At 38.2% G+C, this 27,908-nt stretch overlaps 1 protein-coding gene across 1 annotated transcript in view; it reads left to right on the forward strand.

The window, feature by feature from the left end:
* Nucleotides 1–27,908, forward strand: part of LOC124711611 (armadillo repeat-containing protein 2) — a 184,276-nt gene that overhangs the window by 93,758 nt on the left and 62,610 nt on the right. Inside the window, exons 10-13 of the mRNA XM_047241775.1 lie at nt 943–1,111; nt 11,235–11,390; nt 11,785–11,880; nt 14,053–14,215. Coding sequence (XP_047097731.1) covers nt 943–1,111; nt 11,235–11,390; nt 11,785–11,880; nt 14,053–14,215 — 584 coding nt within the window. The remainder of the gene's footprint in view (nt 1–942; nt 1,112–11,234; nt 11,391–11,784; nt 11,881–14,052; nt 14,216–27,908) is intronic.

A 27,908-nucleotide genomic window follows, 5' to 3' on the forward strand; every position in this document is an offset into this window, starting at 1 on the left:
GAACAAAAGCGCTGGCAGGTCGATAGACACACAAACAAACACAAACACACACACAAAATTCAAGCTTTCGCAACAAACTGTTGCCTCATCAGGAAAGAGGTAAGGAGTGGGGAAGACGAAAGGAAGTGGGTTTTAAAGGAGAGGGTAAGGAGTCATTCCAATCCCGGGAGCGGAAAGACTTACCTTAGGGGGAAAAAAGGACAGGTATACACTCGCACACACGCATATATCCCTCCACACATACAGACACAAGCAGACATATTGACACATTGAAATATGTCTGCTTGTGTCTGTATGTGTGGATGGATATGTGCGTGTGTGCGAGTGTATACCTGTCCTTTTTTCCCCCTAAGGTAAGTCTTTCCGCTCCCGGGATTGGAATGACTCCTTACCCTCTCCTTTAAAACCCACTTCCTTTCGTCTTCCCCACTCCTTACCTCTTTCCTGATGAGGCAACAGTTTGTTGCGAAAGCTTGAATTTTGTGTGTGTGTTTGTGTTTGTTTGTGTGTCTATCGACCTGCCAGCGCTTTTGTTCGGTAAGTCACCTCATCTTTGTTTTTATATATAATTTTTCCCACGTGGAATGTTTCCTTCCATTATATCTATATATATTGAGATATTTACTTCCATTGCATTATGGTGACTAATCCTATAATGTTCAGTATTAGTGAATTTTTACCTCTGTTATTCATACTTATAGGTACACATTAGTCATTCCCTTTAGTGTATCTTCTCTCCAAAGAAAATTTAATTTTATGTTAATTTTACTTTTAGATCAATTTCAGAACTTATTACTTGAGCAACATGTGTACCATGAAGTGATTATAATGAACTTTCAATAAAAGAAAAAGATCTCATTCAAGTTGTGGCTGTAAAGTAATATATATTGTGTATCCTAAACTAAAATATTCAGTTGATTTAAATATATATTTTTATTTCAGCATAATATCAACACATGATGAGTGCTGTGACGCAGTTATTGCTTATGATGGTTGCTTTGGATTATTTGTAAAACTAATGAAAAAATACCCTGGTAGACAAGACATAGTGGTTCGCTTGGGATATGCTCTTGGAAACCTGATGGCTCGAAGTGATACTGCAAGGACAAAGGTTAGACTCACATAATTTTTATTCTTTTTCTGATGTACTGCACCATCAGACTGTTATTCCCATGATCCCTCAAGACTGTGTTGTCCTGTGTTACAGTATTATTATTCACATTATGTTAATAGAGTAGCACTTAAAATAGAAATAATTTACAGAGTGTTTAAAAAAAGTGTCCCAAATGTTTATAGGAAAATAGGACTGCTCTGTGCTAGGAAAAAGGTCCCATAAATATAGGTCCAATAGCAAATACTTGTTGGGATATGGGTCATTTTACTTGTGCTGAAAACTTGAGAAGTGTAGGATGTCTTGCTGTTGATGTTCAATGTTTATTTCTTATTGGTTGTATTACTCTTTATACTTAGTCCTCTGACAGTGATGCTGTTGTCAGACAGGGCACTTAAAATTCTTCTATATTAACCATTCTGCATGTTATTTTGAGGTTGTGTCAGAACAAGATCAGTGGTTCCATGAAGGGTGAACTATCTTCTTCTCTTCTTCTTCGGTTATCAACCCACAGGTTGGTTGGCAGCAGCACGCCATTCCGTTCTTTTGTCAACTTTCTTCTTCATATCTGCATAGGTCTGGCACCCGATGTCATTTATTACTTGTTGAATGTAGCTTAATCTAGGTCGTCCTCGGCGAGTTCTTCCTTCAATGATTCCTTCTAATATTCTCTTAATGAAATTGTTATGCCGTAAAATGTGACCTATGAAGGTTATTCTTCTTTTCTGTATATTTCGCCAAAGAGATCTGTTTTCTTTCACTTTTCTGAGGACATCTTCGTTTGTAGCCTTGTCTCGCCAGCTGATTTTTTCCATTCTCCGGTAGCACCACATTTCGAATGCCTCTAATCTTCTCTTTTCTTCTTTTCCACTAGTCCAAGTTTCACATCCGTAAAGGGCTGTACTCCACACATAGGTTTTCATGACTCTCTTTCTTACGTCTAAACTAACATTTCTACTCGTCAGTAAGTTTCTTTTTCCATTGAATGCTATTTTGGCAAGTTGTATTCTGTTTTTAATGTCACTTTTGCTCCTTCCATCTGCTGTTATTTTGCTACCTAAGTAGTTAAATTCTGTAACCTGCCCTAGTTTCTCTCCCTTTATTGTTATTCGTATGGGTTCATTGTAGTTCAGGGCGCCACTCACCATCACTTTAGTCTTTTTCTTATTTATTTTCATTCCATACTGTTCTTTTAAGGTGTTTTCCATTTCATTGAGTGCGGCTTCTAAATCTTCTTTCCTTTCTGTAATTATGGCGATATCATCTGCATATCGCAACATATCTATTTTCATTCCGTTAAGTTTTATTCCTACTTCAATATTCTCTCTTATTTTGTCTATTGCTTCTTGGATATATGCGTTGAAAATTACTGGAGATAGTGGGCATCCCTGTCTCACTCCTTTCCTTATTCTTGCTGTTTCTTCTTTGTTTTCCTTCTTAACTAAGGCTGTTTCATTTTGGTATATTTTAAAGATTATCCTTCTATCATTATATTTCAGACCAGCCTTCTTCAGAATTCTAAACATTTCTGGCCATACAACATTGTCAAATGCCTTTTCGAGGTCTACGAAGGCTATAAATACTTGTTTGTTTTTGGAAATTTGTTTCTCAATTATTAGTCTTAAAGATAAGATTGCTTCCCTCGTCCCTACACCGCTTCTAAAACCGAATTGGTCTTCACTTAGAGTGCTATTCAATTGGTTTTCAACTCTTTTCAAAATTATTCTTATTAGAATTTTTGATGCGTGTGAAAGAAGACTGAGTGTTCGATGGTTTTCACAGTCCATAGTAGATGCTTTCTTAGGTATGGGGAATATGATGCATTTCTGATAGTCTTCAGGAACTTCACCTGTTTTGTATATTTTCTGTATGAGTTGCAGTAATGTAGCTTTCATTTTGTCTCCTGATTTCTTAATTAGTTCAGAAGGTATATCATCAACACCTGCCGCTTTCTTATCTGGTAGTTCTTTTAGTGCTTTTTCAAATTCATCTTTCAGAATTGTGTCCCCTAGTTCTTCTTTCTCTACTTCTTCGCTTAATTCTATCATATTATCTGTTAGAGGGTCTCCTTGATATAGCTCTTCAATGTATTCTTGCCATCTCTTCAGCGTGTCATATCCAAATAGTACCTTGCCCTCTTTGTTCTTTATAGTTCCTGAAGATTTTACTTTCCGTTTAGCAAAGTTTTGTTTTATTGTTCTGTAGGCCAAGTCAGTTTTTCCTTTAACCATGTTTTCCTCCACCTCTTTACAAATGCTGTTGAGGTAATTTTCTTTTGCTTTCCTAGATTCTCTGTTTATTTGGTTTCTAAGCTTTCTATATTTGTTTTCGCTTTGCTCGTCAGAGGCATTTTTGTATAGTCTTCTTTCTTCCATTAGACAAATTATTTCAGGTGTTATCCACTCTTTCCTGTTTACAGGTTTGGCTTTCCCAATAAATTCTTCTGCTGCTTTATGTATGCCTTCTTTGATTTGTTTCCACTCCTCGTTAGTACTCCCGGGAATAATGTTTGATGCCATCTCATCAGTTTTCCGTGCATAAGGGATCACTAGTTCTTCAGACTTTAGGTTATCTCTGTTCCATACTTTGTTCGTTTTTCTCTCTAATCGCTTGAGTTTGAGTAAGCATTTCATCATTACAAGGTTGTGATCACTATTAATATCCGCAGACGGGTAGCTTCTGCAATCCTTGATTTGGTTTTTAAAACGCGATTTTACTAATATATAGTCGATTTGGTGTCTTCTAGTATCTCCTGGGGCTTTCCACGTGTACCTTCTTCTTTTATGGTGGTTGAAAAGGGAGTTCGCTATGACCAACTTGTTTTTGGCACAAAATTCAATTAGCCGGCTTCCTCTTTCGTTTCTATCTCCTAGACCATATTTCCCTACAATTCCGTCAACTTTCTCTTCTCCAACACTAGCATTCCAATCTCCCATTATAATTAAGTTCTCTTCACCTTTAACATAATTTATAACTTTGTTGATGTCTTCATACACTGTTTCTATTACATCGTCTTCTTCTGCCGATGTCGGCATATAGACTTGTACTATTACCGTGTTCTTTGGTTTGGTTCCAATTTTGACTAGTATTATCCTAGAGTTAAATTGCACATATCCTGTGACTAGATTCCCGAGTTTTCCTTTTAGAATTATTCCAACTCCACCGATTCCAGTTGTTCCTTGGTTAGTACCTGTATGAATGATACGATAATTTCCTGATCTGAAGTCTCCTGGTTCAGGCCATCGCATCTCAGATATTCCTATTATGTCTGTTCCCATTCTGTCCATCTCTAGTTTGAGGTTCTCTAATTTCCCGCATTGGAGGAGTGTTCTTACATTCCATGTTGCTATTTTTAGTGTATTCTTCAACTTTGCCTGACCTTCCATTGTCCCCACCCGGAGATCCGATTGGGGGACTATTACTCCGGATTTATGTTTAACAGAAGATTCTGGCATGGTGCGCTACTGATTCTTGGGATATCTTGAGTGATCTTTAATGGAGTGGTTTCCCGTTGCCTTCTCCATCCTATGCCGTTGACTGTGAAGTTCTTCCGCCTTTAGGAGCAATTTCTCACTCCAAGGACAAGAGGGTGCCCTGCCTCTATCCGCTCATCCGCTCTCTTTGAGACCGTTGGCACTTGATAGGGGGCGTTTCCTTATCCCGGGAAACACTCGGTCGTCAGAGCCTCGTTAGCAATAACAGGGTGTACCGTGCAGCAATCCTTAGCTGCAACTCGGGTAGGTGAGGTTGACATTTGTACAGGAGAGGCTGTTAGAGTCGCTTCACTGTACCTTACACCCCGGGTGAACTATGGCAACCAGGAAATGGAGTCCCTTTATTCCATACAGAAATGGTAGAGATGGTGTTCAGCTATGATTTACCCAGAGACATTAATTGACTGGCATACGTCGTGTATGCTGAATAACATCCTCATTGCAGCAGTCCATCTGAAAATGTTTGAATGTTGTTCTGGCAACTTGCAGACATTGGGATCATTTTCAGCAAGAACAAGGGATCATGGTAAAAGGTGCACAGCTTGAATGATGGGTAGGGATAAGTTAGTGTTGCAGTGAGAAGAAGAAGGTGATCCTGTAATAAGTGTATGAAACGTTGGAGTTGCAGGAAGCATAAACCATGCTCTTCAGTACAGACAGTTACTTTGTCCCATCACATTCCACAATGCCAGGTTACAGTTCTCCCTTTGGATTCTAAGAGAGAGTACTGAAGAGCCACAGTTCATAGCTAGTATTTTATTATTTATAAGATGGAAGTTATTTATTTATTTTATTGATGCATCCATAGACAATAACTATTGTATGGATGTTGTTCAAATGTACTCGTAAATTCATTTCAAGGAAATTGAATGTAACAAATATGTATGTAAAATAGTAGATCTTTTTTTTTTTTTGCTGAGTGTGGAGTGTTGTGCTAATTCATTTGCTATAGCTATGAAAGCCGGCATTTGTCTGAAAATCTGCGAGGTGGGTCCTGATATTTCAAGCTTTTCGGACATGGGTATACAGTGTGACTGTGTGTTATTATTCAGGTAGCACTCATCTCTAATGGTGAAAAAAAGACTATAGCCAGCAATTGGTGGAACGTCAAAATATTATTCCATTTGCTGCAAGAGACTGAAAGTTGCTGTAGTATGCCATCCTGGCATCTTCAGGGATACACACATTTACAATAACTCTGAGAGGAAAACCAGCTGAATTTAGTTTCTGTGTTTATAATATGGTCATTAAAATTCAATCACACAATGAAAAATCCAGCATGGGATGTAGCAATATTATGAAAAGGAAAGATGCTACTCATCACATAGTGGAGATGCCGAGTTGCAGATAGGCACCACAAAAAGACTATTACAAATTAGCTTTCGGCCAGTATGGCACTCATCAAAAACAAAAATAGATGACAGACACACACACACACACACACACACTCACACACACGTGACTGCTGTATCAGGCAACTGAGGCCACACAGCGAACAGCAGCAGTGTGGGATAGTGAAGTGATGCTGGGGAGCATGCAGTGACAGGGTGGAGAGAGGGTAGGGCAGCTATGTGCAGTCGTAAGGTGCAAAACAGGGCAGCGGTGAGGTGTGGGGGGAGGGGGGGGGGGGATAGTGGAAAAGGAGAGAAGTAAAAAAGACCGGGTGTAATGATGGAACTAAGGCTGTGTAGTGCTGGAATGGGAACAGGAGAGGGGCTGGATGGGTGAGTACAATGAGTAATGAAGGTTGAGGCCAGGAGGGTTATGGGAACATAGGGTATATTAGAGGGAAAGTTCCCACATGCGTAGTTCAGAAAAACTGGTGTTGGTGGGAAGGATCCATATGACACAGGCTGTGAAGCAGTCATTGAAATTAAGGATGTCACATTGGGCAACATGCTCAGCAACAGGGTGGTCCACTTGTTTCTTGCCCACAGTTTGTCAGTGGCCATTCATGCAGACAGACAGTTTGTTGGTTGTCATGCTCATATAGGATGCAGCATAGTGGCTGCAGCTGAGCTTGTAGGTCACATGACTCATTTTCACAGGTACCCCTACCTTTGATGTGGTAAGTGATGTTTATGACCAGACTGATTTAGATTTAGATATGGACTTATTCTTCCAGATTGCATGTAATTTGTTTCATTTACATGTAACATCAATCTGTTTGAAGTAGGAGTGGAAAAAGTAGGTTAGGAGTTGCTCAGTTGTTGTATGAAGCAACTGTTGGCTGCAGTATCTGAGGTGTGAATATCAGTTATATAGGTAAGAAATAATGTAGGACCAAGGAGACTGTCTTCTAGTACCCCTATTTCCACCTTTTTACATCTGATACTAACTTAATTACTTTTGAATGCATCTTGGGAGCAGACAGTGATCCATGTTGTTACTAATAGTTACTATTAAAATCGGTCTTGATCACAAATTTATTTATTCTGGTAACTGGTTTCAACATCATCTGTGGTCATCTTCAGACCAAAATGCTGTATGAGCAGATGCCTCCTTCTAGTGGTAAATCACTGTAGTGACTTACCACTAGATGGAGACTCCTGCTCATACAGCACTTTGGTCTGATGATGACCACAGGCTTGGTCGAAACCGGTTACCAGAATAAATAAATTTGTGATCAAGACTGATTTTAATTGCTACTAAGTTGATTTTGTGACTGGTTTGAGCTAACACCAGTCGTACAATCTGTGTTGAATTTTGTTCAGACCACTTTTTTCCTGTCCCATGAATACCTAACAGTTCCAATTTTTCTAAATGGATGCCATGATTAACAGTATCAAATGCCTTGGAGATATCTAAAATATCTCCTACTACGCTATTGTTTTCTGTAGATTTTTGATTATTTGTTCAGTGTAGCACATTACTGTTGTTTCTGTGTTTTTACCTGGCTGGAAACCATGCTGTTTTTTCTTTTTAGTATCTTATGGCGATTTAGATATTTATTGATTAAGTGCTTCATCAATTTTTCTAATACTGGTCAATAGTTTTCTACCTCATACTTGGTTATTAATTCATGCAGATGGAACCATAAATTACCACAGTAAACAAGAATGGACAGAATACATATGGTCAAGAAATCTTGGAAACATGACACAAAATTGCTTTAGTGTCAATGTATGTGAAGGAACTGTAGATGGCAGACTCATAGGACCACATGCTTTAACAGACAAAGTACTGTTTACTGACAACCTCTGAGGAACAAATTACCCACACTATTTGAGTGTTAATCTTGCAGATAGACAACAGATATGGTTTATACTTAGCATGGCACCATCCAATCTTCTACACCTGTTACAACAGTATGTAAACATTTATGAGCAATTGATTAGTTGAGGAGATTAATAGCATCTGATCCTAATCCCTTAGATTTATGGCTAGGGGGAAATTTTAAGGTACTTGTGCATTCCACACTCATTAACAATGTGCATGCACAATCCCCTGGAGCATTGGTATGGTGAGATAGCAGAATGCAGGCTGCTGGAGTGGAAAGAACAAACTCAGGTCAAGGATACAGCAAAATAAAGTTTTTTTATTTCTTTTGTTTGCCGATACAGAGTACACTGAAAGCGTGCATAGAATAGTTAAGCACAAGCATCTTATGATTCTACAGGCAAGCTCAGCAATCTGTGTAGAACAACTGATATTCAGAACATATGTTTAGACAGACTTTAATCAAGGCAAAGATTTAGCTTGTAACTATTAAGCAAAATATGGTGAACAAACGTTTGCAGAGATTTTGAGTGAACCAAAACTTAACTTGAAACAATTAATCAAAATATGATTTTGTAGTCAGGTTCAGAAATCTGTCTAGTAAAACAGATTCAAAACAAATGTTCAGAGAAACTTTAATTAAAGCAAATTTTGTCTAGAGCTCTCAAAATGCTAAAAGTTCTCCAATGCAATAAAATTGGAAATTTCAGATACCCGAATATAAACATGCACACAAATGTCACAGCTTTACTCAGGATATAGATGGGAGGAAATTTTCCCACAAGTTAAGAATGTTGAAAATATTGATCACACATTGGTCCTCTAGTTGATGAAGGCACAGAGCTATGCATGGGATAACTTTAGCAATGTTACACAAATAGGTTGAGGTGATCTAAACACCCCAAAAGACAAGTACATCATACTCTGCTAATCAACAAGTGATCAAGACTGCCACTAACCAGAGCACAAGGGAAGATGTAAAGTTTATGTTTAAACCAATGCTTACATAGGGTTACAGTTCAAACTGAGCCACCTTTAGAAGGCGGATAAAAACTTTTTCCAGATTTTAATTTAAATTATTCTAAACCACCTTTAATGGGTGCACTAAAATAAAGAAAGATTATTCTGAGGTACTTACTAAAAAGGAATTAAAAAAGCTTAAGTAAATTTTCAAGAGAGAAATAAATCTTTAAACAAATGTTCATAATTTGAAAAACAGCAAAGTTACAATGAGCCATCTTTCAAGGGAAGAAAAAACCTTTCAGACTTTAAACAAATTCACAATGCCAAGGTTACATGAGTCACTCTCAAAGGGCAAGCACTTGAACTTCCAGGTCCTCCAATTCAGAGGCAGAGGTCCCAGAATTACAATTATCAACAATTAATTAATGATCTGGATGTTCCGTAGAATGTGGCATGTTGTAGGGGACTAAAAATGTGTGCACAACTAAGCCAAATCAAATAACAATGAAGCAGATGTGGTGTAGGAAAACACAGTACAGTGTGGGCAGGGGAGCTTTAACAGTAATCACTACAGGGGAGAACTGAAGAACAACTTCCACACCAGTAACATCAAATTAAGCAGCTCACCAATAAGGGTAGTAGTGAGCACAGCAGCTTACACAGTCTCTACACTCCAAACAGTTTCATGAGATGGCACACACTGCCCAGATGACAGCCAGTTCTCCCATATGATGCGCTGCTCCTACAAGATGTTCCGACAGCTTCTAGTGACTCCAGAGTTACTGCTCCCCCCACCCCCCCCACCCCCCCCCCACCCCCCCACCCTCCCCAGACACATTGCTTTTCCACAGTGCTTCGCCAAGGCCCTCTGCTCCTTCATATATGTGGCTGTTCCACCAGCAGCCTGTGCTGCCCCCTGTATGTCACTCGCAAACACCATCTGTCCATCAGCTCCCTCTCCAGATGCTCTCCACATCTTCACGATTGCTCTGTCTTGAGAACCCACCAAACCAAAGAGATTACTCACGATGATACTCCCGAGGTAATCCCTCTGGCCAACGATATAGGCAGTACATACCCAGAAGTAGGTATCAAGCATGTGTCCCTGCATGTGACCAAATCTGAGGACAGGTTGGTATGTTCACCCACGTTCATGATTATCTGAAAAGGGATGCCGATGAATGTGCAGTAACTTGTACCGTCAACAGACAGATGGCTATCACTGGACAGAATGGCACATATCTCAATAATTGTTTGTTTCTGGCTAATATAGGATACTGTTTCTGGTTTTGAGCAGTTTATGTCATCTAAGATTATGGAACACATTCTTTTAAACACTTATAACTGGCCTCTTCTGAATACTAATGCATTATTCTGTCACTGCTCACAAAATCACTTTGATAAAAGTGGGAAACACTCTTAGACTGTTACTAGAAGAAATAAGTGAATGAAATACTCTTTTCTGAATACCATAGGCTGCTAACTGAAATCTTTTAGACTGTCTTCTGTTATACAATGCACCTCAGACATACTATTTTGTACACATCACAAATCAATAAATTGTACAAAAGTCATAGCTATGGTGAACTTTTGTTATAGTATGTTGATGAATAAAAACAACTGAAGTGACTTACTGGCAACATCTGTGGAGAAAAAAATTAACTCTAGTGTAGGGAATATGTTACCATTTTTCTAATTAATTTTTAATATTATGTCAGAGAGAATGACAGTGTCTTTTCATTTCTGTGTTGAACGATGAGCACATGACATTTACTCCTTTTAAATTGAAATATGTCACTGATTGTGAGAGAAAGGAAAATACCATGAAGACATTTGGCTGACTTTTACTGTTCTGAGAATAATCTAATGCCAAATAGTTGAATGTAGCAACATAAAAAATGTAAGGCATTATTGTGTTAGCATACTACCAAATGCTGGCTGCAAAGAGTGAATATAGAAGAAGAATATAACAACATTCACAACAAAAATCAAGTTTCTGTCTCCAGTTACTGTAGCACAGTTTATAGAGCTACAATTTTAAAGTTGTGGTTGAATCTTTATGTTCCTTATTTTTAAAAAGTCATTTGTTATGGGAAAGATGGAAACTGTAGAAAAAAATTCTGAAAGCTAAAGATTTAACAGAGTTTTTAAATTCATTTGTGTGTGGCAATCCAGTTCCAGTTATTTCTGTTTCAGTAGCTTATGTCACAATTGTTATTAGTATTCAAGTTTTCCATTCTGTCTCGACTGAAAATGTTATGTTTCGCCATTTGTACTTCAGCACATTGTAGGTGAACTGAATCAGAACACATGCTATCTCTGGCCCATGGTGTATTTGTTGTTATCTCTTTCTGTTTTGTAGACTGAGAAAACAGAGGATTATATTCTACATTTTTATATCTCATTTTATATCTAGCTAATATTCAATGTTTTACATCTTTTTGCAGCTATATGTGGAGGAAGGAGCAATAAGTGCCTTACTGGAGCTGTTGTCACTCTATCTTGAAAAAGATCTTTATATGGATAACAGCACAGCCACTGGAACTGCCTCAAATTCAGATATAAGAGGTTCCACAGGTTCTGTACAGGATGTTATTGTCAAGGTAGACTGCTCTCTCTCTTTTATGTAAGAATCGATGTCACTGCAAAAAATTTAAAAAACTGAATGAGCTTTAAGATATGTGCAACTTCTTTACATTACTTATCTTTCTTCTATAGTCTTAAAACTTTCATCCATGATTGCAGTTTCAATAAAATAAGACCTTTACATAGTAATTTCCTCTGGATATAAAATTTAGAAACAACTTCTCCTTTTGTAGAATTCACATGGTGGTTGATTCTTTGGTCTATTGATTGCCATCCATTAACTACAAAGAAAATTTTGCAAACTACGGTTCTGAAAGACTGAATAGCTTTATCAACCACTTCCTGTTTTATATTCATTTTTATGAGTTCAGAATAACTTTATTGTTTAACAAGTATATTTGTCTCTTTCAGGTCATCAGAATATTAGCCAACATGAGTATTAATCCCACTGTCGGCAGTAAATTTGCATGTGTTGATGGAAGCAGTAATGAAGATGACACCTACAAGGTAATTTCTGTTATATAATTTACACAATCACATGAACAGTGTATGGTTGCTTATCAGTATAGTCAGATGCAATCTTTCTTCCTCTTCATCAAACAATTTAAATTACTTTTGTGTATACTTTTAACAGTACGGGTACACAACTTCACACCTCGAATTGACAAAAAACCTGTACATATTCTGTCTGAAGCTTCACTTCATGTCTTTCCAGAATAAATTGAATCTATAAATGTGTTATGTAGATTGCTTCTGCCTGATAGTAGCCAACTGTTTTCAAAATCTTCTTCTCCTTCCACCTTCTTCTTTTTTCTTTTTGAGTCATACTAACATTCCTTAAAACGCTACCAATCACAGTTTCCACTAGGCCAATAAAGATGTTAAACATTTAACTTGGCATTTTATTTTCATGGTAGGAGTGTGAAAGACTGAAACAAATGTCTCTTGGTAACACAATATTTTTTATGGCCAGTGTTAAGAGAATTAGAATACTTGGAAAGCTAACAAGGAGAGCACATGTATCAAAAAGAAAGAAACTCTTGTAGCAATGACAGTGATTCCAATCTGAATGATCAGTGTTCATTACTTTGCAGTAGTGTACCAGGTGTACCGGCCTGAAATGAGTGTTAAGATACAAATGTGTCGATAGGGAACATTTGTTGTGAACGAGCCTTAATTTGTGTTGGTACAACATCTGTCAAAGATATTTAGTGTACATCAAGTCATGGAACAAACAACATCATATGTTTTCATCATGGTTGAATTTTGTACCAGAAAGTGATGATTTGCGGACAGCATTAATTTTTTGTTTTCATTTGAAAAAAAGTGCTGCAGAGTCACATCGAATGCTTGTTGAGGCGTATGATGATCATGCTCTATCAGAAGCAACATGCAAAAGATGGTTTCAACGGTTCAGAAATAATGATTTTGATGTAAGAAATGAAGAACGTGGAAGACCAGCAAAAAAGAGTCGAAGACGCCGAATTGCAAGCAATATTGGATGAATGTTGCACAACAAACAATTTCTGACCATTTGAAAGCTACGGAAAAGATCCAAAAGTGTGGAAAATGGGTGCCACATGAATTGAATGAAAGATGGATGGAAAACCGAAAAAACCATTTGTCAAATTTTGCTTCAAAGACATGAAAGAAAATCAATTTTGCATCAAATTGTTACTGGCAGTGAAAAATGGATTTATTTTAAGAATCATAAATGGGAAGAATCATGGGTTAATCCTGGACAACCATCAACATCGACTGCAAAACCAGATCGATTCAGCAAGAAGACAATGCTCTGTGTTTGGTGGGATCAGAAAGATGTGGTGTATCATGAGCTTCTAAAACCCGGTGAAACTGTGAATACTAATTGCTACAGACAACAAATGATCAATTTGAACTATGCATTGATCGAAAAAAGACCAGAATGGGCTAGAAGACATGGCAAAGTAATTTTTTTACACGACAATGCACCTGCACACGAAGCAAAACTGGTTCAGGATTCAATCAAAACACTTGGCTGGGAGCTACTACCCCACCTGCCGTATTCACCAGACTTGGCCCCTTCTGACTACCATTTTTTTTCATCAATGGGACACGCATTGGCTGAGGAACACTTCGATTCCTACAAAGGAGTTGAAAACTGGGTGTCTGATTGGTTTGCTTCAACAGATGAACATTTCTATTGGCGTGGTGTCCACAAATAGCCAGAAAGGTGGTCAAAATGTATAGCAAGCAATGGTCAGTACTCTGAATAAAATGTTTTTACTTTTCAATTCAAAATTAGTGTTTCATTTTCACAAAAAAAACGCTCATTTCATACTGGTACACCTGGTATTTCTTAAATATTTCCTCTCCCATTAATAGAATCTTATAATTAATATTTCTTTCACTGGTGACATATTTCCATTGCAGGTACCATGTTACACAGTTACACATAGCAACAGTTACACAACATTTTCTTATGTATGGTGTAAATTCAAGAAACACATTGCTTGTTTTAAATTTATTTGCACTACTGATACTAACTGTTTCCCAATCTTGTATGTGTAGTTCCTCATTCCTGATAATGAAGAAAAAATACTGTCTTTTAAAATTATGATCATTATTTAATAATTATGCTGTGTGCTATAATAATCAACAAACAATCTAAAATGTGGAAACGTTCCTTTACACTTTCAGGATGGTGCCAGATTCTTGGACATGTTATTATCAGTATTGGAGCGTAAATCTGCAGCTTGTGGTGAGGACAGTGAGCTATTGCACAGTGTTCTAAGCACACTTAATAACATTTCTTACTATCAGACTGCTTCTTTTGGTGCTAAGGAAAGACATGTTGCTTGTGGTAAGTTTCTCTTGTTAACTTATACTATCATAAATAATATTTAAGATAAATGGTAACAACATCTACATATATACTCAGAAAGCTACTGTACAGTTCTTATCTGAGGGTGCTTCATACCAACAACAAAACAGAAATGACAGTTTTCTGATATAGTGAAACACAATTAAACAGTTAGTAGTGAGCCAGAGTGTGAATCAGACATTAAAACAAGCTTCAATTCCCCTTAAAGATATCCTCCACAGATGGGTATGAAACACTGGATTCACAGAACCCAAAGAAATTCTGGTCATATCTACAGGCACCAAAGTTAGTGTCCAGTCCCTAGGGAATGAGACAGGAACTGAAGTTGAGGGTAGCAAAGCAAAAGCTGAAATGATTAATTCCATTTTCAAATGTCACTATACCCAGGAGAACTGCTCCAGTGTAATCCTGGTACCACTGAAGAGATGAATGAAATAGGCTAATTATTAGTGCCAGTGGAGCTGAGAAACAACTGACATCTTTAAAATTCAACAAAGCTCCAGGACCCGGTGGAATCCCTGTCAGATTCTATACTGAATTTGTAACTGAGTTAGTCCATCTTCTAAATATAATTTATCATAGATTCCTTGAACAAAAAACTGTGCCCTATTCATGGAAAGAAGCACAAGAAAGGTAGTAGAAGTGATCCAAAGAACTACCACACAATATCCTTGATATAAAGTTATTGTAGAATCTGTTCTGAGCTCAAGTGTAATGAGGTATCTTGACCAGAATGAGCTCCTCAAAACCAACAGCATGGATTCTTAAAACATTGACCATGTGAAACCCAACTTGCACTTTTTTCACATGACATAATGAAAACTTTGGATCAAGGCAATCAGGTAGATGCAGTATTCCTTGATTTACAAAAAAACATTTGACTCAGTACCAAATCTATGCTTATTGTCAAAAGTTTTATCATATGGGGTATCAAATGAAACGTGTGACTGGATTGAGGACTTTTTGGTAGGGAGGGCACAGCACGTTATCTTGGATTGCAGAGTTATCATCAGATGTAGAAGTAACTTCGGGTGTACTCCAAGGAAGTGTGTCAGGCTCCTAGCTGTTCATGTTGTGTAGTAATGACATTGCAGACAATATTAATAGTAATATCAGGCTTTTTGCAGATGATGCAGTTACCTATAATGAAGTCCTACCTAAAAGAAGCAGCATAAATATTCAGTCAGATCTTGATAAGATTTCATTTCAAAGTAGTGCAAAAATTGGCAACAGTAAAAAAATGGTATCCTATGACTATAATTTCAATGAGTCACTGTTGGAATTGGCCTACTCATACAAATACCTCTATGTAACACTCTTCACTATTCTGGATTAAATCTCACTTTGGCACAGAATGGGGTGAATTATGCTGCCACAAAAATCTTTGGTCATTTGCCAAATAGTATTAAAAGTCTGACAGATAGCCAACCAACATTTAAAAGAAAATTAAAATAATTTCTGAATGACATCTCCTTCTGCTCGATAGATGAATTCTTAGATATGAAAAGTAACTGAAAAAAAATTGTGTAAAGAAAACTTATGTTAAGGTGACACGTTCCACATCATTACGAAATGTCGTATTCATGATCTGGGGAACAAGGATTAATGTATGTATGACTGTATGAAATGGAATGATCACATAGGCTCAGTAATGGGTAAATCAGGTGGTACACTTTGGTCTATTGGTAGAATATGGGGGAAATCAAGCCTAGAATATTGTTCAAGTGTGCGGGACCCATGCCAAATAAGACTAACTGGTGATACTGGACATGTACACAGAAAGTAAGGGTTGAAGTGTGGAATGTCAGATCCCTTAATCGGGCAGGTATGTTAGAAAATTTAAAAAGGGAAATGGACAGGTTAAAGTTAGACACAGTGGGAATCAATCAAGTTAGTGGCAGGAGGAATAGGACTTTTAGCCAAGGGAATACAGGGTTGTGAATACAAAATGAAATAGAGGTAATGCAGGAGTAGGTTTAATAATGAATAAAAAGTAGGAATGCAGATAAGCTACTATGAACAGCATTGTGAGTGATGCATTATTGTAGCCAAGATAGACATGATGCCCATGGGTACCACAGCAGTATGTTACATGCCAACCGGCTGTGCAGATGATGAAGAGATTGAAGAAATGTGCGATGAGACAAAAGAAATTATTCAGGTAGTTAAGGGAGAAGAAAATTTAATAGTCATGGGGAACTGGAATTTGGTAGAAAGAAAAGGAAGAGAAGGAAAAGTAATAGGTGAATATGTACTGGGGGTAAGGAATGAAAGAGGAAGCTGTCTGATAGAATTTTGCACAGATCATAACTTAATCAAGCTGACACTTGGTTTAAGAATCACGAAAGAAGGTTGTATACGTGGAAGAGACCTGGAGATGCCAGAAGGTTTCATATTGATTATATGATGGTAAGACAGAGATTTAGGAACCAAGTTTTAAATTGTGAGACATTTCCAGGGACATATGTGGACTCTAGGAAGTATTGGATAGGATTGGGAGAAGAGAAGTTTGTGGCACAACTTGACTGGAAGAAGGGATTGGTCGGTAGAACATGTTCTGAGGCATCAAGGGATCACCAATTTAGTATTGGAGGCAGCATGGAGGATAAAAAGCATAGAGGGAGACCAAGAGATGAATTCACTAAGCAGATTCAGAAGGATGTAGGTTGCAGTAGGTACTGGGAGATGAAGAAGCTTGCACAGGGTAGAGTAGCATGGAGAGCTGCATCAAACCAGTCTCAGGACTGAAGACCACAACAACAACAACATGTGGACTCTGACCACAATTTATTGGTTATAAACTGTAGATTAAAACTGAAGAAACTGCAAAAAGGTAGGAATTTAAGGAGATGGGGCCTGAATAAACTGAAAGAACCAGAGGTTATAGAGAGTTTCAGAGAGAACATTAGGGAATGATTGACAAGAACAGGGAAAAGGAATACAGTAGAAAATGAATGAGTAGCTGTGAGAGATGAAATAGTGTAGACAGCAGAGGATCACATAGGTAAAAAGACAAGGGATAGTAGAAATCCTTGCATAACACAAGAGATATTGAATTTAACTGATGAAAGAAGAAGACATAAAAATTCAGTAAATGAAGCAGGCAAAAAGGAATACAAACGTCTCAAAAATCAGATGGACAGGAAGTGCAAAATGACTAATCAGGAATCGCTAGAGGACAAATGTAGGGATGTGCTATGTCACTAGGGATATGATAGATGCCGCCTGCAGGAAAATTAAAGAGACATTTGGAGAAAATGAGAACCACCTGTGTGAATATCAAGAGCTCAGGTGAAAACCAGTCCTAAGCAAAGAAGGGAAAGGTGGAAGAAGTACATAGAGGGTCTGTACAAGAGTGATGTACGTGAGGGCAATATTATGGAAATGGAAGAGTAAGTAGATGAAGATGAGGTGGGAGGTAAGATACTGAGTGAAGAATTCGACAAAGCACTGAAAGACCTAAGTCAAAACAAGGCCTGGTAGTATACAACATTCCGTTAGAACTATTGATAGCCCCTTGGGAGAGCCAGCCATGACAAAAGTCTACCATCTGGTGAACAAGATATATGAAACAGGCGAAATACCCTCAGACTTCAAGAAGAATATAATAATTTCAATTCCAAAGAAAGCAAGTTCTGACAGGTGAGGACATACTGAACTATCAGTTTAATAAGTCACATTTGCAAAATAGTAACACAAATTCTTTATGGGAAATGGAAAAACTGGTAGAAGCCAACCTTGGCCAAAGATCAGTTTGGATTCAGTAAAAATGTAGTAACACTCGAGGCAATACTGATCCTAGGATTTCTCATAGGAGATAGCTTAAGGAAAGGCAAACCTACGTTTATAGCAGCTGTAGACTTAGAGAAAGCTTTCAACAATGTTGACTGGAACACTCTCTTTCAAATTCTGAAGGTGGCAGGGATAAAATATGGGGAGCAAAAGGCTGCTTATGATTTGTACAGAAACCAGAAGGTAGTTATAAAGAGCTGACATGAATGAAAGGCAAACTGGTTGAGAAGAGAGTGAGACAGGGTTGTAGCCTATCCCCAATGGTATCCAATATGTGTATTGAGCAAGCAGTACAGGAAACAAAAGAAAAATTTGGAGTAGGAATTAAAATCCAGGGAGAAGAAATAAAAACCTTTAGGTTTGCTGATGACATTGTAATTCTGTCAGGGACAGCAAAGGAATTGGAAGAGCAGTTGAATGGAATGGAAAGTGTCTTGAAAGGAGGATATAAGATGAACATCAACAAAAGCGAAACAAGGAGAATGGAATGTAGTCAGATTAAATCAGGTGATGCTGGAGGAATTAGATTAGGAAGTGAGACACTTACAGTAGTAAATGAGTTTTGCTACTTGGGCAGCATCACTGATGGTGGTCGAAGGAGACAGGATATAAAATATAGACGGGTGATGGCAAGGAAATGGTTTCTGATGAAGAGAAATTTGTTGACATTTAGTATAGATGTAAGCGTCAGGAAGTCTTTTCTAAAAGTATTTGTACAGAGTGTAACCATGTATGGATGATAAACAGTGTAGTCAAGAAGAGACTAGAAGCTTTTGAAATGTGGTGCTACAGAAGAATTCTGAAGATTACATGGGTAGGCAATGTAACTAATGAGGAGGTAGTGAACAGAATTGGGGAGAAGAGGAATCTGTGGCACAACTTGACTAGAAGAAGGAATCGGTTGGTAAGACACATTTTGAAGCATCAAGGGATCACCAGTTTAGTATTGGAGGGAAGCATGGAGGGTAAAAATCATAGAGGGAGGCCAAGAGATGAATACACTAAGCAGATTCAGAAGTATATAGGTTGCAGTAGTTACCTGGAGATGAAAAGGCTTGCACAGGATATAATAGCATGAGAGCTGCATCAAACCAATCTGTCGACTGAAGGCCGCAACAACAACACATAGAACAGGGGCACAGGTTTGTTTGGGAGAGTATCACAAAAATATTGAAGGAACTGAACTGGAAGTCTCTTGGGGGTAGACAAACTATTCTGAAAAAGTCTATTAACAAAGTTTCAAGGACCGGATTTAAATGGTGGCTCTAGAAATGTACTGCAATTCTCTATGCATCACTCACATTGGAATCATGAGAATAAGATTAGAATAATTACTGCATGCACTGAGGCATTCAGACAATCATTGTTTCCGTGCCCCATATGTGAATGAACAGGAAGAAACCCTAATAACTGTTACAGTTGGATGTACCCTTTGCCTTACATCTCCTGCTGATTTGGAGAGTACAGATATAGATGTAGATGACACCATTAGTAGCTACTGTTCTTTGTTTTTTTGAATCTAAAAGTGACCTAAATTTGGCTAAAGCTGATAAGATACAATTAAGATTCTCATCTAGGCTGTGTTCTGTTCATAAAATTATAAAATAAGGTCACTGTTGTTTTGAAATTTCCTGGCAGATTAAAACTGTGTGCCAGACCGAGACTCAAACTCACTGTTATCTCCTGTGACACAATGCCATTTTCTGTCTAGTCATTTTTATGCAATACATGAATAAACTTACAAATGGTTGGCTATTCTCAGTTGAAACATTGCTCCAAGAAATAATTGTGACATAGCTGCAATCCAGCAAACTCATTGAACTTTTAATATGCAGTGAAAGTTCAAGAGGCACATTGCATATGGCCTTTTTCCTCAGAGAACAGGACATTTGCTGTGCAAAATACCATGACATAAAATTATGTTTCAAAATTTTAACAATATTATGAAAATTACAGATTGCTACTCACTGTAAAGATGACACATTGAGTTGCAGACAGGCACAAGGAAAAGACTGTGCACACTGAGCTTTGGCCAAAGTCATCTTTAGAAAGGAAAAGAAAAACACAACACACATTCACACAAGCAACCACACATGACTGCTATCTCCATCTGGTCCAGCCAGAATCCAGATGTATCATGTGAAGTGAAAGCATTAGTCCATAGTTGGGAACGGGGTGGGGGGGGGGTGGGGGGGAGGAAGGAGTGTGCACTGCTTGGTAGTGTGTTCAGGATTAAGATGGCAGGAGTGTGCACTGCTTGGCAGTGTGTTCAGGATCAAGATGGCAGTACAATGCTGCCAGGTGCAGCACCAGGAGGCTGTGGGGGAGGGTGGGAGGAATGGTGAGTGAAAAAGAGAAACAGAGAAGGGAAAAAAACCAGCTGGTGCATTGGCAGAGAGCAGCACACAATGAGGGTAATGAGATGTGAATTAGGAGGAGGTGATACATCAGGGATGACAGAAAATGTTGGTTGGAGGGTGTGGGGACAATAGGTTACCATAAACGGAGATTGGGATGATTTTGGGAGCAGAGAATGTTTTGTAAGGATAACTCCCATTTACACAGTTGGTGGTGGGGAGGAGCCACTAGCCAGGGGTCTTGGATTGTGAAGCAGGTATTGAAATCAAATATGTCATGTTCAGCTGTGTGTTGTGCCACAGAGTGGTCCATTTTGCTCTTGGCCACAGTTTGGCAGTGGCCATTCATCCTAGTGAATAACTATTTGGTAATCATACCAATATAACAAGCTGTGCAATGATTGCAGCAGAGCTGCTTTCCATAGAACGCGATGTCCTGAGGTTAAAATGTGTAACTGTCTTTTAATTGTGCCAGTCTGCAACTCAACATGTCACCTTTAGGATGAGTAGCAATCTCAGTTTATCATAATAATGTTGATATTCCAACCTGGACTTTCCATTGTTTCTTAGAAATTTCGTGGTGTCCCAACTTGGTTTGAATGAAAGAAATTAGCTTCCACTTCACATTTTTATTGAGTTGCGTGTTTTGGTTAATGCAATTACTCGTACAGACTGATAAAGAGGAACCAAATAAATGTGTAACCTTCACCCAGTATGAACAGTGATTGCTATTTTTATGATTATCAGTCTAAAGACTGGCTTTTTTCAACATTCCACACTAGTTTATCCTGTGCAAACCTCTTCAAATCTCTGTTACTCTTGCTGTTTATCTCTGCATAACTAAAGAGATCTACATCCAGTTGTACCTGCTTTCTGCAGTTAAGCTTTGTTCTGCCTCTACAGTTATTACCTCCTACAGTTCCACCTACAATCTAATTGGCTATTCCTTAATGCCTCATGTAACAATGCTATATTCTTGAATGTTACTTAAATTAACTTAACTTGGCCTGGAGTCCATTTGATGAAAGAAAATAACAGTTTCCAACTTCACAAAATTTATTGACAACTGAACTGCATACTCGTCACGTTAACAAAACACTGACTGACATACTTCACAGATCTCTTTGACTGACTGACAAAACAACAACTCAACAACCAACTTGCAGCCTCACTGCTTCACTTTATATAGAATTTTCACAGTAAATTTCAAAATAACCCATTATTAATTTTGTACAATTTTGGTGTTACAATTAAAATTTACAAAACACAAAGAAACTAATGTTACAGCCAAATAAGGTATAAAATACAATATTGTATTACATAAATTTTTATAGTATCATCACTAGTTTTAAATATGAAAATTGATCTGAACTTTAATTACAACAATGTCTCTTGTATTATTTTAGTTACATAATTAATTACAGTTTGGATTTGGTTACTAACATTCAATGACAGTACAAATATCTGCTTTATCTGATGCATACGAGAAAGTTACAAATAGGGCCTCAAATTCTGAAAATCGTAAAGTTGTGTGACGTAAACAATTGGAAACTTAATTAGAAACATAATTACAAAGGATATTAATTACAGAGGAGGACATAAAAATAGATAACAAATGAAAATACATCACCTGATAACAATTTTGAGCTGTTTCTCAAGATAATGAGGTTCTTTGTGTCAAGTCAACAATCAACTGCAATTACAGTAATTAGACGTGCCAGCCACTTATGCCAACATTTCCACAGCCTCATAACTTTTGTTACTAAATATCTCTTACTTCAACTTCTGAACTAGGTTTTTGATTTGAAACCTGTACATAATTTTGTTAATGACAACCATCCATAGAGAATTATGATAATATATGTCCTTCCTGAATAAAAAAACTGTATTTTGGAAAATTGAACTGAATAATGCATCCAAAACACACAAAAGTCTCCAGGAAGCACTGAATCATCCGAAAACCACCCGGATGCATAAAAAAAGGTGGTATCAGACATTTCATATGAATCTAGGGGGAGGCTGTACCGTTATACTCTGAATGTGTCCTATCAATCAGTCCCTTCTTTATCCCTCAAGCAGACATGCCTGTGTATGAAGTGCATCAACCACAAATAACAGTGTTTTGTACCATGCAGTTGTTGTTTTACAATTATGAGCCCATATCTGTTCCTCCATTATTGTTTCAGCTAACACAGTAATAACTTCTGTTGTCCTACATCCAAGTGAGCAGCAGCAATATAAAATGATCAGCAAGTTAGGTGAGAATAAATTTACTATCTGTGCAAGAAAATAACCCAGATTCCAAGCTAGTATCACAATCCCACAATGAGGCAGTTATCTACAAGATAATTAGTAGTTAAATACGTGGTTGGCAGGTATCTGATGCAAATGCACTGTCTAATGCTTTGAGTGGGTCGTTACTGTGGGTTACATTTCTGTGCGGCAACAGAGTGATACAGTGAAAGGCTTATTTTCATTCATTCATTTTGTATAGGCCATCTTTGGACCATGCTATTTCAACTGTCTTGCTTTACATGTTCTGATGTTTGCCCAGCGCTCCTGCATTCATTCTCAGTACTGCTCATTCCTCTCCTGGGTCCAAGCCTTTCCTGTTTTTAGTTTTGGCTTTTCTTGGAAACCCTGCCACGTCATAAGTTTCTCCTTGAGTGGGACATGCCCCAAGATGTCATCTTGGGTGATCCCCACTTCTTTAACAATGTTGGAGTCAATATTTGGCCAGAATATGTGGTGTAGTACCTAACTTTTCATTCAGGATTTGCCCTGATGGGCAAGGTGCATAAGAGAGAGAGGAATCAAGGTGTGACAGTGGTCTCTGTTAAGGCTGACAACAGAAGCCCTTGTTAGGTGTAATTGTTTCCATTGTGGCAAGTAGGGACAAAATTTGGGGCTGTGAGGTGTGTGCGACCACCCATGTTGTACAAAGCGAGTGAGGCAGTGTAACATCAGGTCCCTGCAGGAGTGTGAGCAGTGGCTGTGATGCCATGTAATGTTAAGGGAAAGGTCAATACGGACAAATCTAGGTCTGAATCAAGCTGGTAACATACCAGTTAATGTTGCTCAAAGGCTGAGTTGGGTTCATAGGAAATCAGGAGTGAACATCAATGTTTCCATGTAATATCACTGCTTGATAGTGGGTAGAATAATGAAAATTAGACAAGTGCAGCACTCAGTGCTGGAGGAGATGGATGGACCAGTCAGGTAAGTGATACTTAGAGTCAAAGGTGGTGAACAGTGGGCAATAATCTGTGACAAGTTGATATTTCTGCTCTTGAAGGAATAATTTAAATTTCTGGACTGCATAAATTGTATTTAGGTTGTAGAAGTATAGATAGGGCACTTGGTGCCATCAGGGTATGTGTGGGATGGGACTACCCAAGTACTGTGGGGGCACTGAAGTTGCTTCTACTAGAGGCACACCAAGGAGTGTGTTGTCAAACACAATCTTTGCTTAAGATATTCTTTTAAAGCCTGGAAAGCCTGCTGAGAGCAAGGTAACCATTTGAAACATGCTTTGGAGCTGGTTCGATGGCTAAGAGAACTCTGCTAGGTTTGGAGTCAATCAGCCATAATAGTTAATCTTACCCAGAAATGGTTGAAAGTCTTCTATATTTGTGGAGCACTGCATTTTATCAATCACTGTGACATAATCCCGCATTTGTTGTGGTACATTTGCTGACAGTTTATACACTAAATATATCAAGGAAGACAGCATGAAAGAACACTTGCTCAGGTTGCATTTAAGTCCTTTTGCTGCCAGTCTCTTGAGTTGGATCTTTGGCCAAAATATTTTCAATTTATGTGGCTCAGTTGGGAATGCTCTATAGTAGTTGATCCATAAAGTGCTGAAATATGGGACAGGCAGAAGATATTCCATAAGGTAACCAATTATAAGAGTAGAGGACATACTCAATATTTAGCACTATAATTCGTTTAAAGTTATTTGATAGTTGATGTCTGTCACTTGCCACTACAGTATTGCCACACCTGTTGCTGGTTACCAGTCAGTTGTAGGTGACACACAATCATGGCAGGTAACACGGAGTAGTATTGGAAGTGGTCACCATGAGGTATGATGGGAATAGAAGTTTTTAAGTGATCAGTGAGTGAACTGCAGCAGATAAACTCATGCCTAATCTAACCACAGCCTTCTGATGTGCATTGTATCCAAGAAAGTGGCAAGCAACAATTTACATAAGAACCAAATCATTATTGCTTCATTCAAGGCACTTAAGGCTAACCTCTATGAGCAAACTCAAGGCAGAAAAATTTCAGTTTCAGCAGTAAAAGCAAACTGTAATTTCTTCCTTTCATTGGTTACCTGTAATTTTCCACACACTGGCTTCATGGATGGCTACATTACCAACCCAGGAGCAGTCCTATTTGGCACAGTGACACAAACAGACTTCAAACAAAAAAGAGTGATGGTAAGAAAAATAAGGGCAAATAAATAAGTCACTATGATGATGAAATAAAAAAATACATTGAAACCAATTAATTAAATAAAAATAATAATCAAAGTATTTTGATTAGATTTAGAAAAATAAAAAATTTTGAAGCATTTGATGAGATTCTAGCCTACAACATTCCATACGTCAGGTCTATACGCTAAACATTGCAGTACACTATTACACTATGGAAAGTTGTTGTATTTATGACTCTGGTGACTCAGTCACAACAATTAATTGCAGCCTTCAAAAATTTGGCTTGATGCAATGTCATTCAAAGCTTATCTAAAGTGAGTCGATCTCTGTGAAAGTGAGATGATCTCTGTGATTACAGTAACTGTAAATATGATGCTGAATTGCAACTTGTGCATAAGGATTCAATAGTGTTTGGTTAGCTGTGCATGTTGTTAGCATCATTGTGTGTGTGTGTGTTTTGTGTCTTTATCATATGTGGTAAAATACAAAATAAAATACATCGAGAAAGAAAGCCAGACAAAGAATAGGAAGTGAACTGACTAATTGTTGCGGCAGTTTGGCAATGGCAAATGGTTCGAGCATGACAATGAGTGCTATGTTCCAAGGAAACCAGCTACAATGCATGAAGGGTCAACTATCAAGTAATTTCAATCAGACTATAAATAACCTTGTGTTGCTACATGCAAGGGGTTTTGGAAATATGCCTCTGAACAGTCAGTTTTAATGAATGAAGTGCTGTAGCCTAATTTTGTAAGGAGCGCATCCAGGATCAGTAGAGGGGAAGTTTCCACCCCAACTTGTGCATTTATCACTGCTTTAAAATCAGTACAAGGTGTGAAGGTGCTTTTGAGTTTGCATTCTGTCACCAGGAGAGCGGTCCATTGACTGTGGGGAATAGGCGTTAACACACCTCATGAGTGAGTCTGTCCACAGCTGTTCTAAGGACTTCCTTTAGAGCCAAGAAAACAAGATGAGCTTTAAAAAAAGTCTTGGCAGCCATCACTTTAAGAGTAATGTACACTTCAAAATCAGTTGCCTTGTATGACCTAGATGAGAAGATTTTATGATGTCTATCGTGGAGAATCTTTAAGGAGGTCAAGGCACTTTGGATGGCATGGTATGCATTGTTTCAAAAATTATAAATTCAAAACTATGTCAAGAATGTATTCCAAAAATATTGTCCACTTTGGGGTGAGCTATCACCAGAATATTTACTGGATGAGTGAGTTGGTTGGAAGAAAATAAAACTGGAAACTTCCCTAGCAAAGGGACATGATGACATTCACAGACCCAGAGAATTGTTTCAGCTGTATGATAAAGCTGGCCAACCCTAAACTTAAGCAAGTAGTTCAGTTTAGGTAGGAGAAAAAACATGTATCCAAGAGTAACCTCACAGGGTGTTTGCCACTGGACTCATCTGAGTACATTTTCTGGGCTGTGTTATGAGAAGTGTTCCACAGATTTATCACTCACTTAGTTCACTCCAACATGCTGAGGTGTATCTGCCACAGAACTGCTGAAATATACATCTTGCAAGAGCTCCTTTTTGCTGCAGCCATGGCACATTGCATGATGATGGGGCCATGCACTGTGGGGGGGGGGGCGGTGGGGGGGGGGGAGGGGAGGGGGGAAAGAAAATCATATTTACAGCTGGGAAACAGTGCTACTGCTGAGATGGCTCATCGATGTTGGTATGGCTGTCTGGTCAGAGAAGGTGGAGGTCCTATTGGAGGTGGCATGGTATCCTACACAACCAGTGCCTCAGAGCTGGGTTTTGTGATGTCTTCTCCTATCGTTTCATGGCCTTGAGCTATTCACATTACTTCTATCAGAGAAGGGCCTGATTTCCTCAGTAAGTGATTTCTCACTTGCAAATCATGCATAAACTGCACTGTAGCATCCCTGATTTGAGTCTGCATAATTATGCCCACATAAACATTTGAAATTGCAATTCATAATTTATGGCAGCCCTGTCCACATAAGATTCATTGGGGTCCTTATTTTGTTGTCATAATCTTAACATGCCTGCAGTAACACCTTTCTGTGTTGAAAAATGTTCTTTTAATAAAGGAAATATTCTTCACAATTCAAGTTTCACTAGCTCAGTTAATAGTTCCAGTTTCTGTAGTAAGTGGTATAGTTCAGGCTTTCCTGACAAGAAAATCTGACTGGCCAAAAAATATGTGTCAGTAAGTGTCCCATTCTTCACTTAGCTCATTATATGATGGAGAATCTGTAGGCACTGACAGAAGGGGAGATGTTCCAGTTATATTCACTAATGCTTGCACTGCCTGTAATGTATCTGCCATTAATTTCTGATAACCCTGTGCAGTTTGTGTTAGTAGTTGTTTTAAGTATTTCTTGGTTGAAAACCTACAGTCTCACCTAATCACAAAAATGTTCAAGGTCTAATTTGAATGCATCACAGGTCCTGAGTGATCGCTACTTTTGTGAAAGATGATGTACATTCACTACTAAAAGGCACTTGCCCCAATTTATTCACAAATGATTTTTCCAGTCCAGACCATATTAAAGATCTGCTTATGAAAAGTTGTTGTTGTTGTTGTTGTTGTGGTCTTCAGTCCTGAGACTGGTTTGATGCAGCTCTCCGTGCTACTCTATCCTGTGCAAGCTTTTTCATCTCCCAGTACCTACTGCAACCTACATCCTTCTGAATCTGCTTAGTGTATTCCTCTCTTGGTCTCCCTCTACGATTTTTACCCTCCACGCTGCCCTCCAATGCTAAATTGGTGATCCCTCGATGCCTCAAAACATGTCCTACCAACCGATCCCTTCTTCTAGTCAAGTTGTGCCACAAACTTCTCTTCTCCCCAATCCTATTCAGTACCTCCTCATTAGTTATGTGATCTACCCACCTTATCTTCAGCATTCTTCTGTAGCACCACATTTCGAAAGCTTCTATTCTCTTCTTGTCCAAACTAGTTATCGTCCATGTTTCACTTCCATACATGGCTACACTCCATACAAATACTTTCAGAAACGACTTCCTGACACTTAAATCTATACTCGATGTTAACAAATTTCTCTTCTTCAGAAACGCTTTCCTTGCCATTGCCAGTC

Source organism: Schistocerca piceifrons, chromosome 8 (genome assembly GCF_021461385.2).
Source record: "Schistocerca piceifrons isolate TAMUIC-IGC-003096 chromosome 8, iqSchPice1.1, whole genome shotgun sequence".
In the NCBI taxonomy this organism is placed as follows: domain Eukaryota; kingdom Metazoa; phylum Arthropoda; class Insecta; order Orthoptera; family Acrididae; genus Schistocerca; species Schistocerca piceifrons.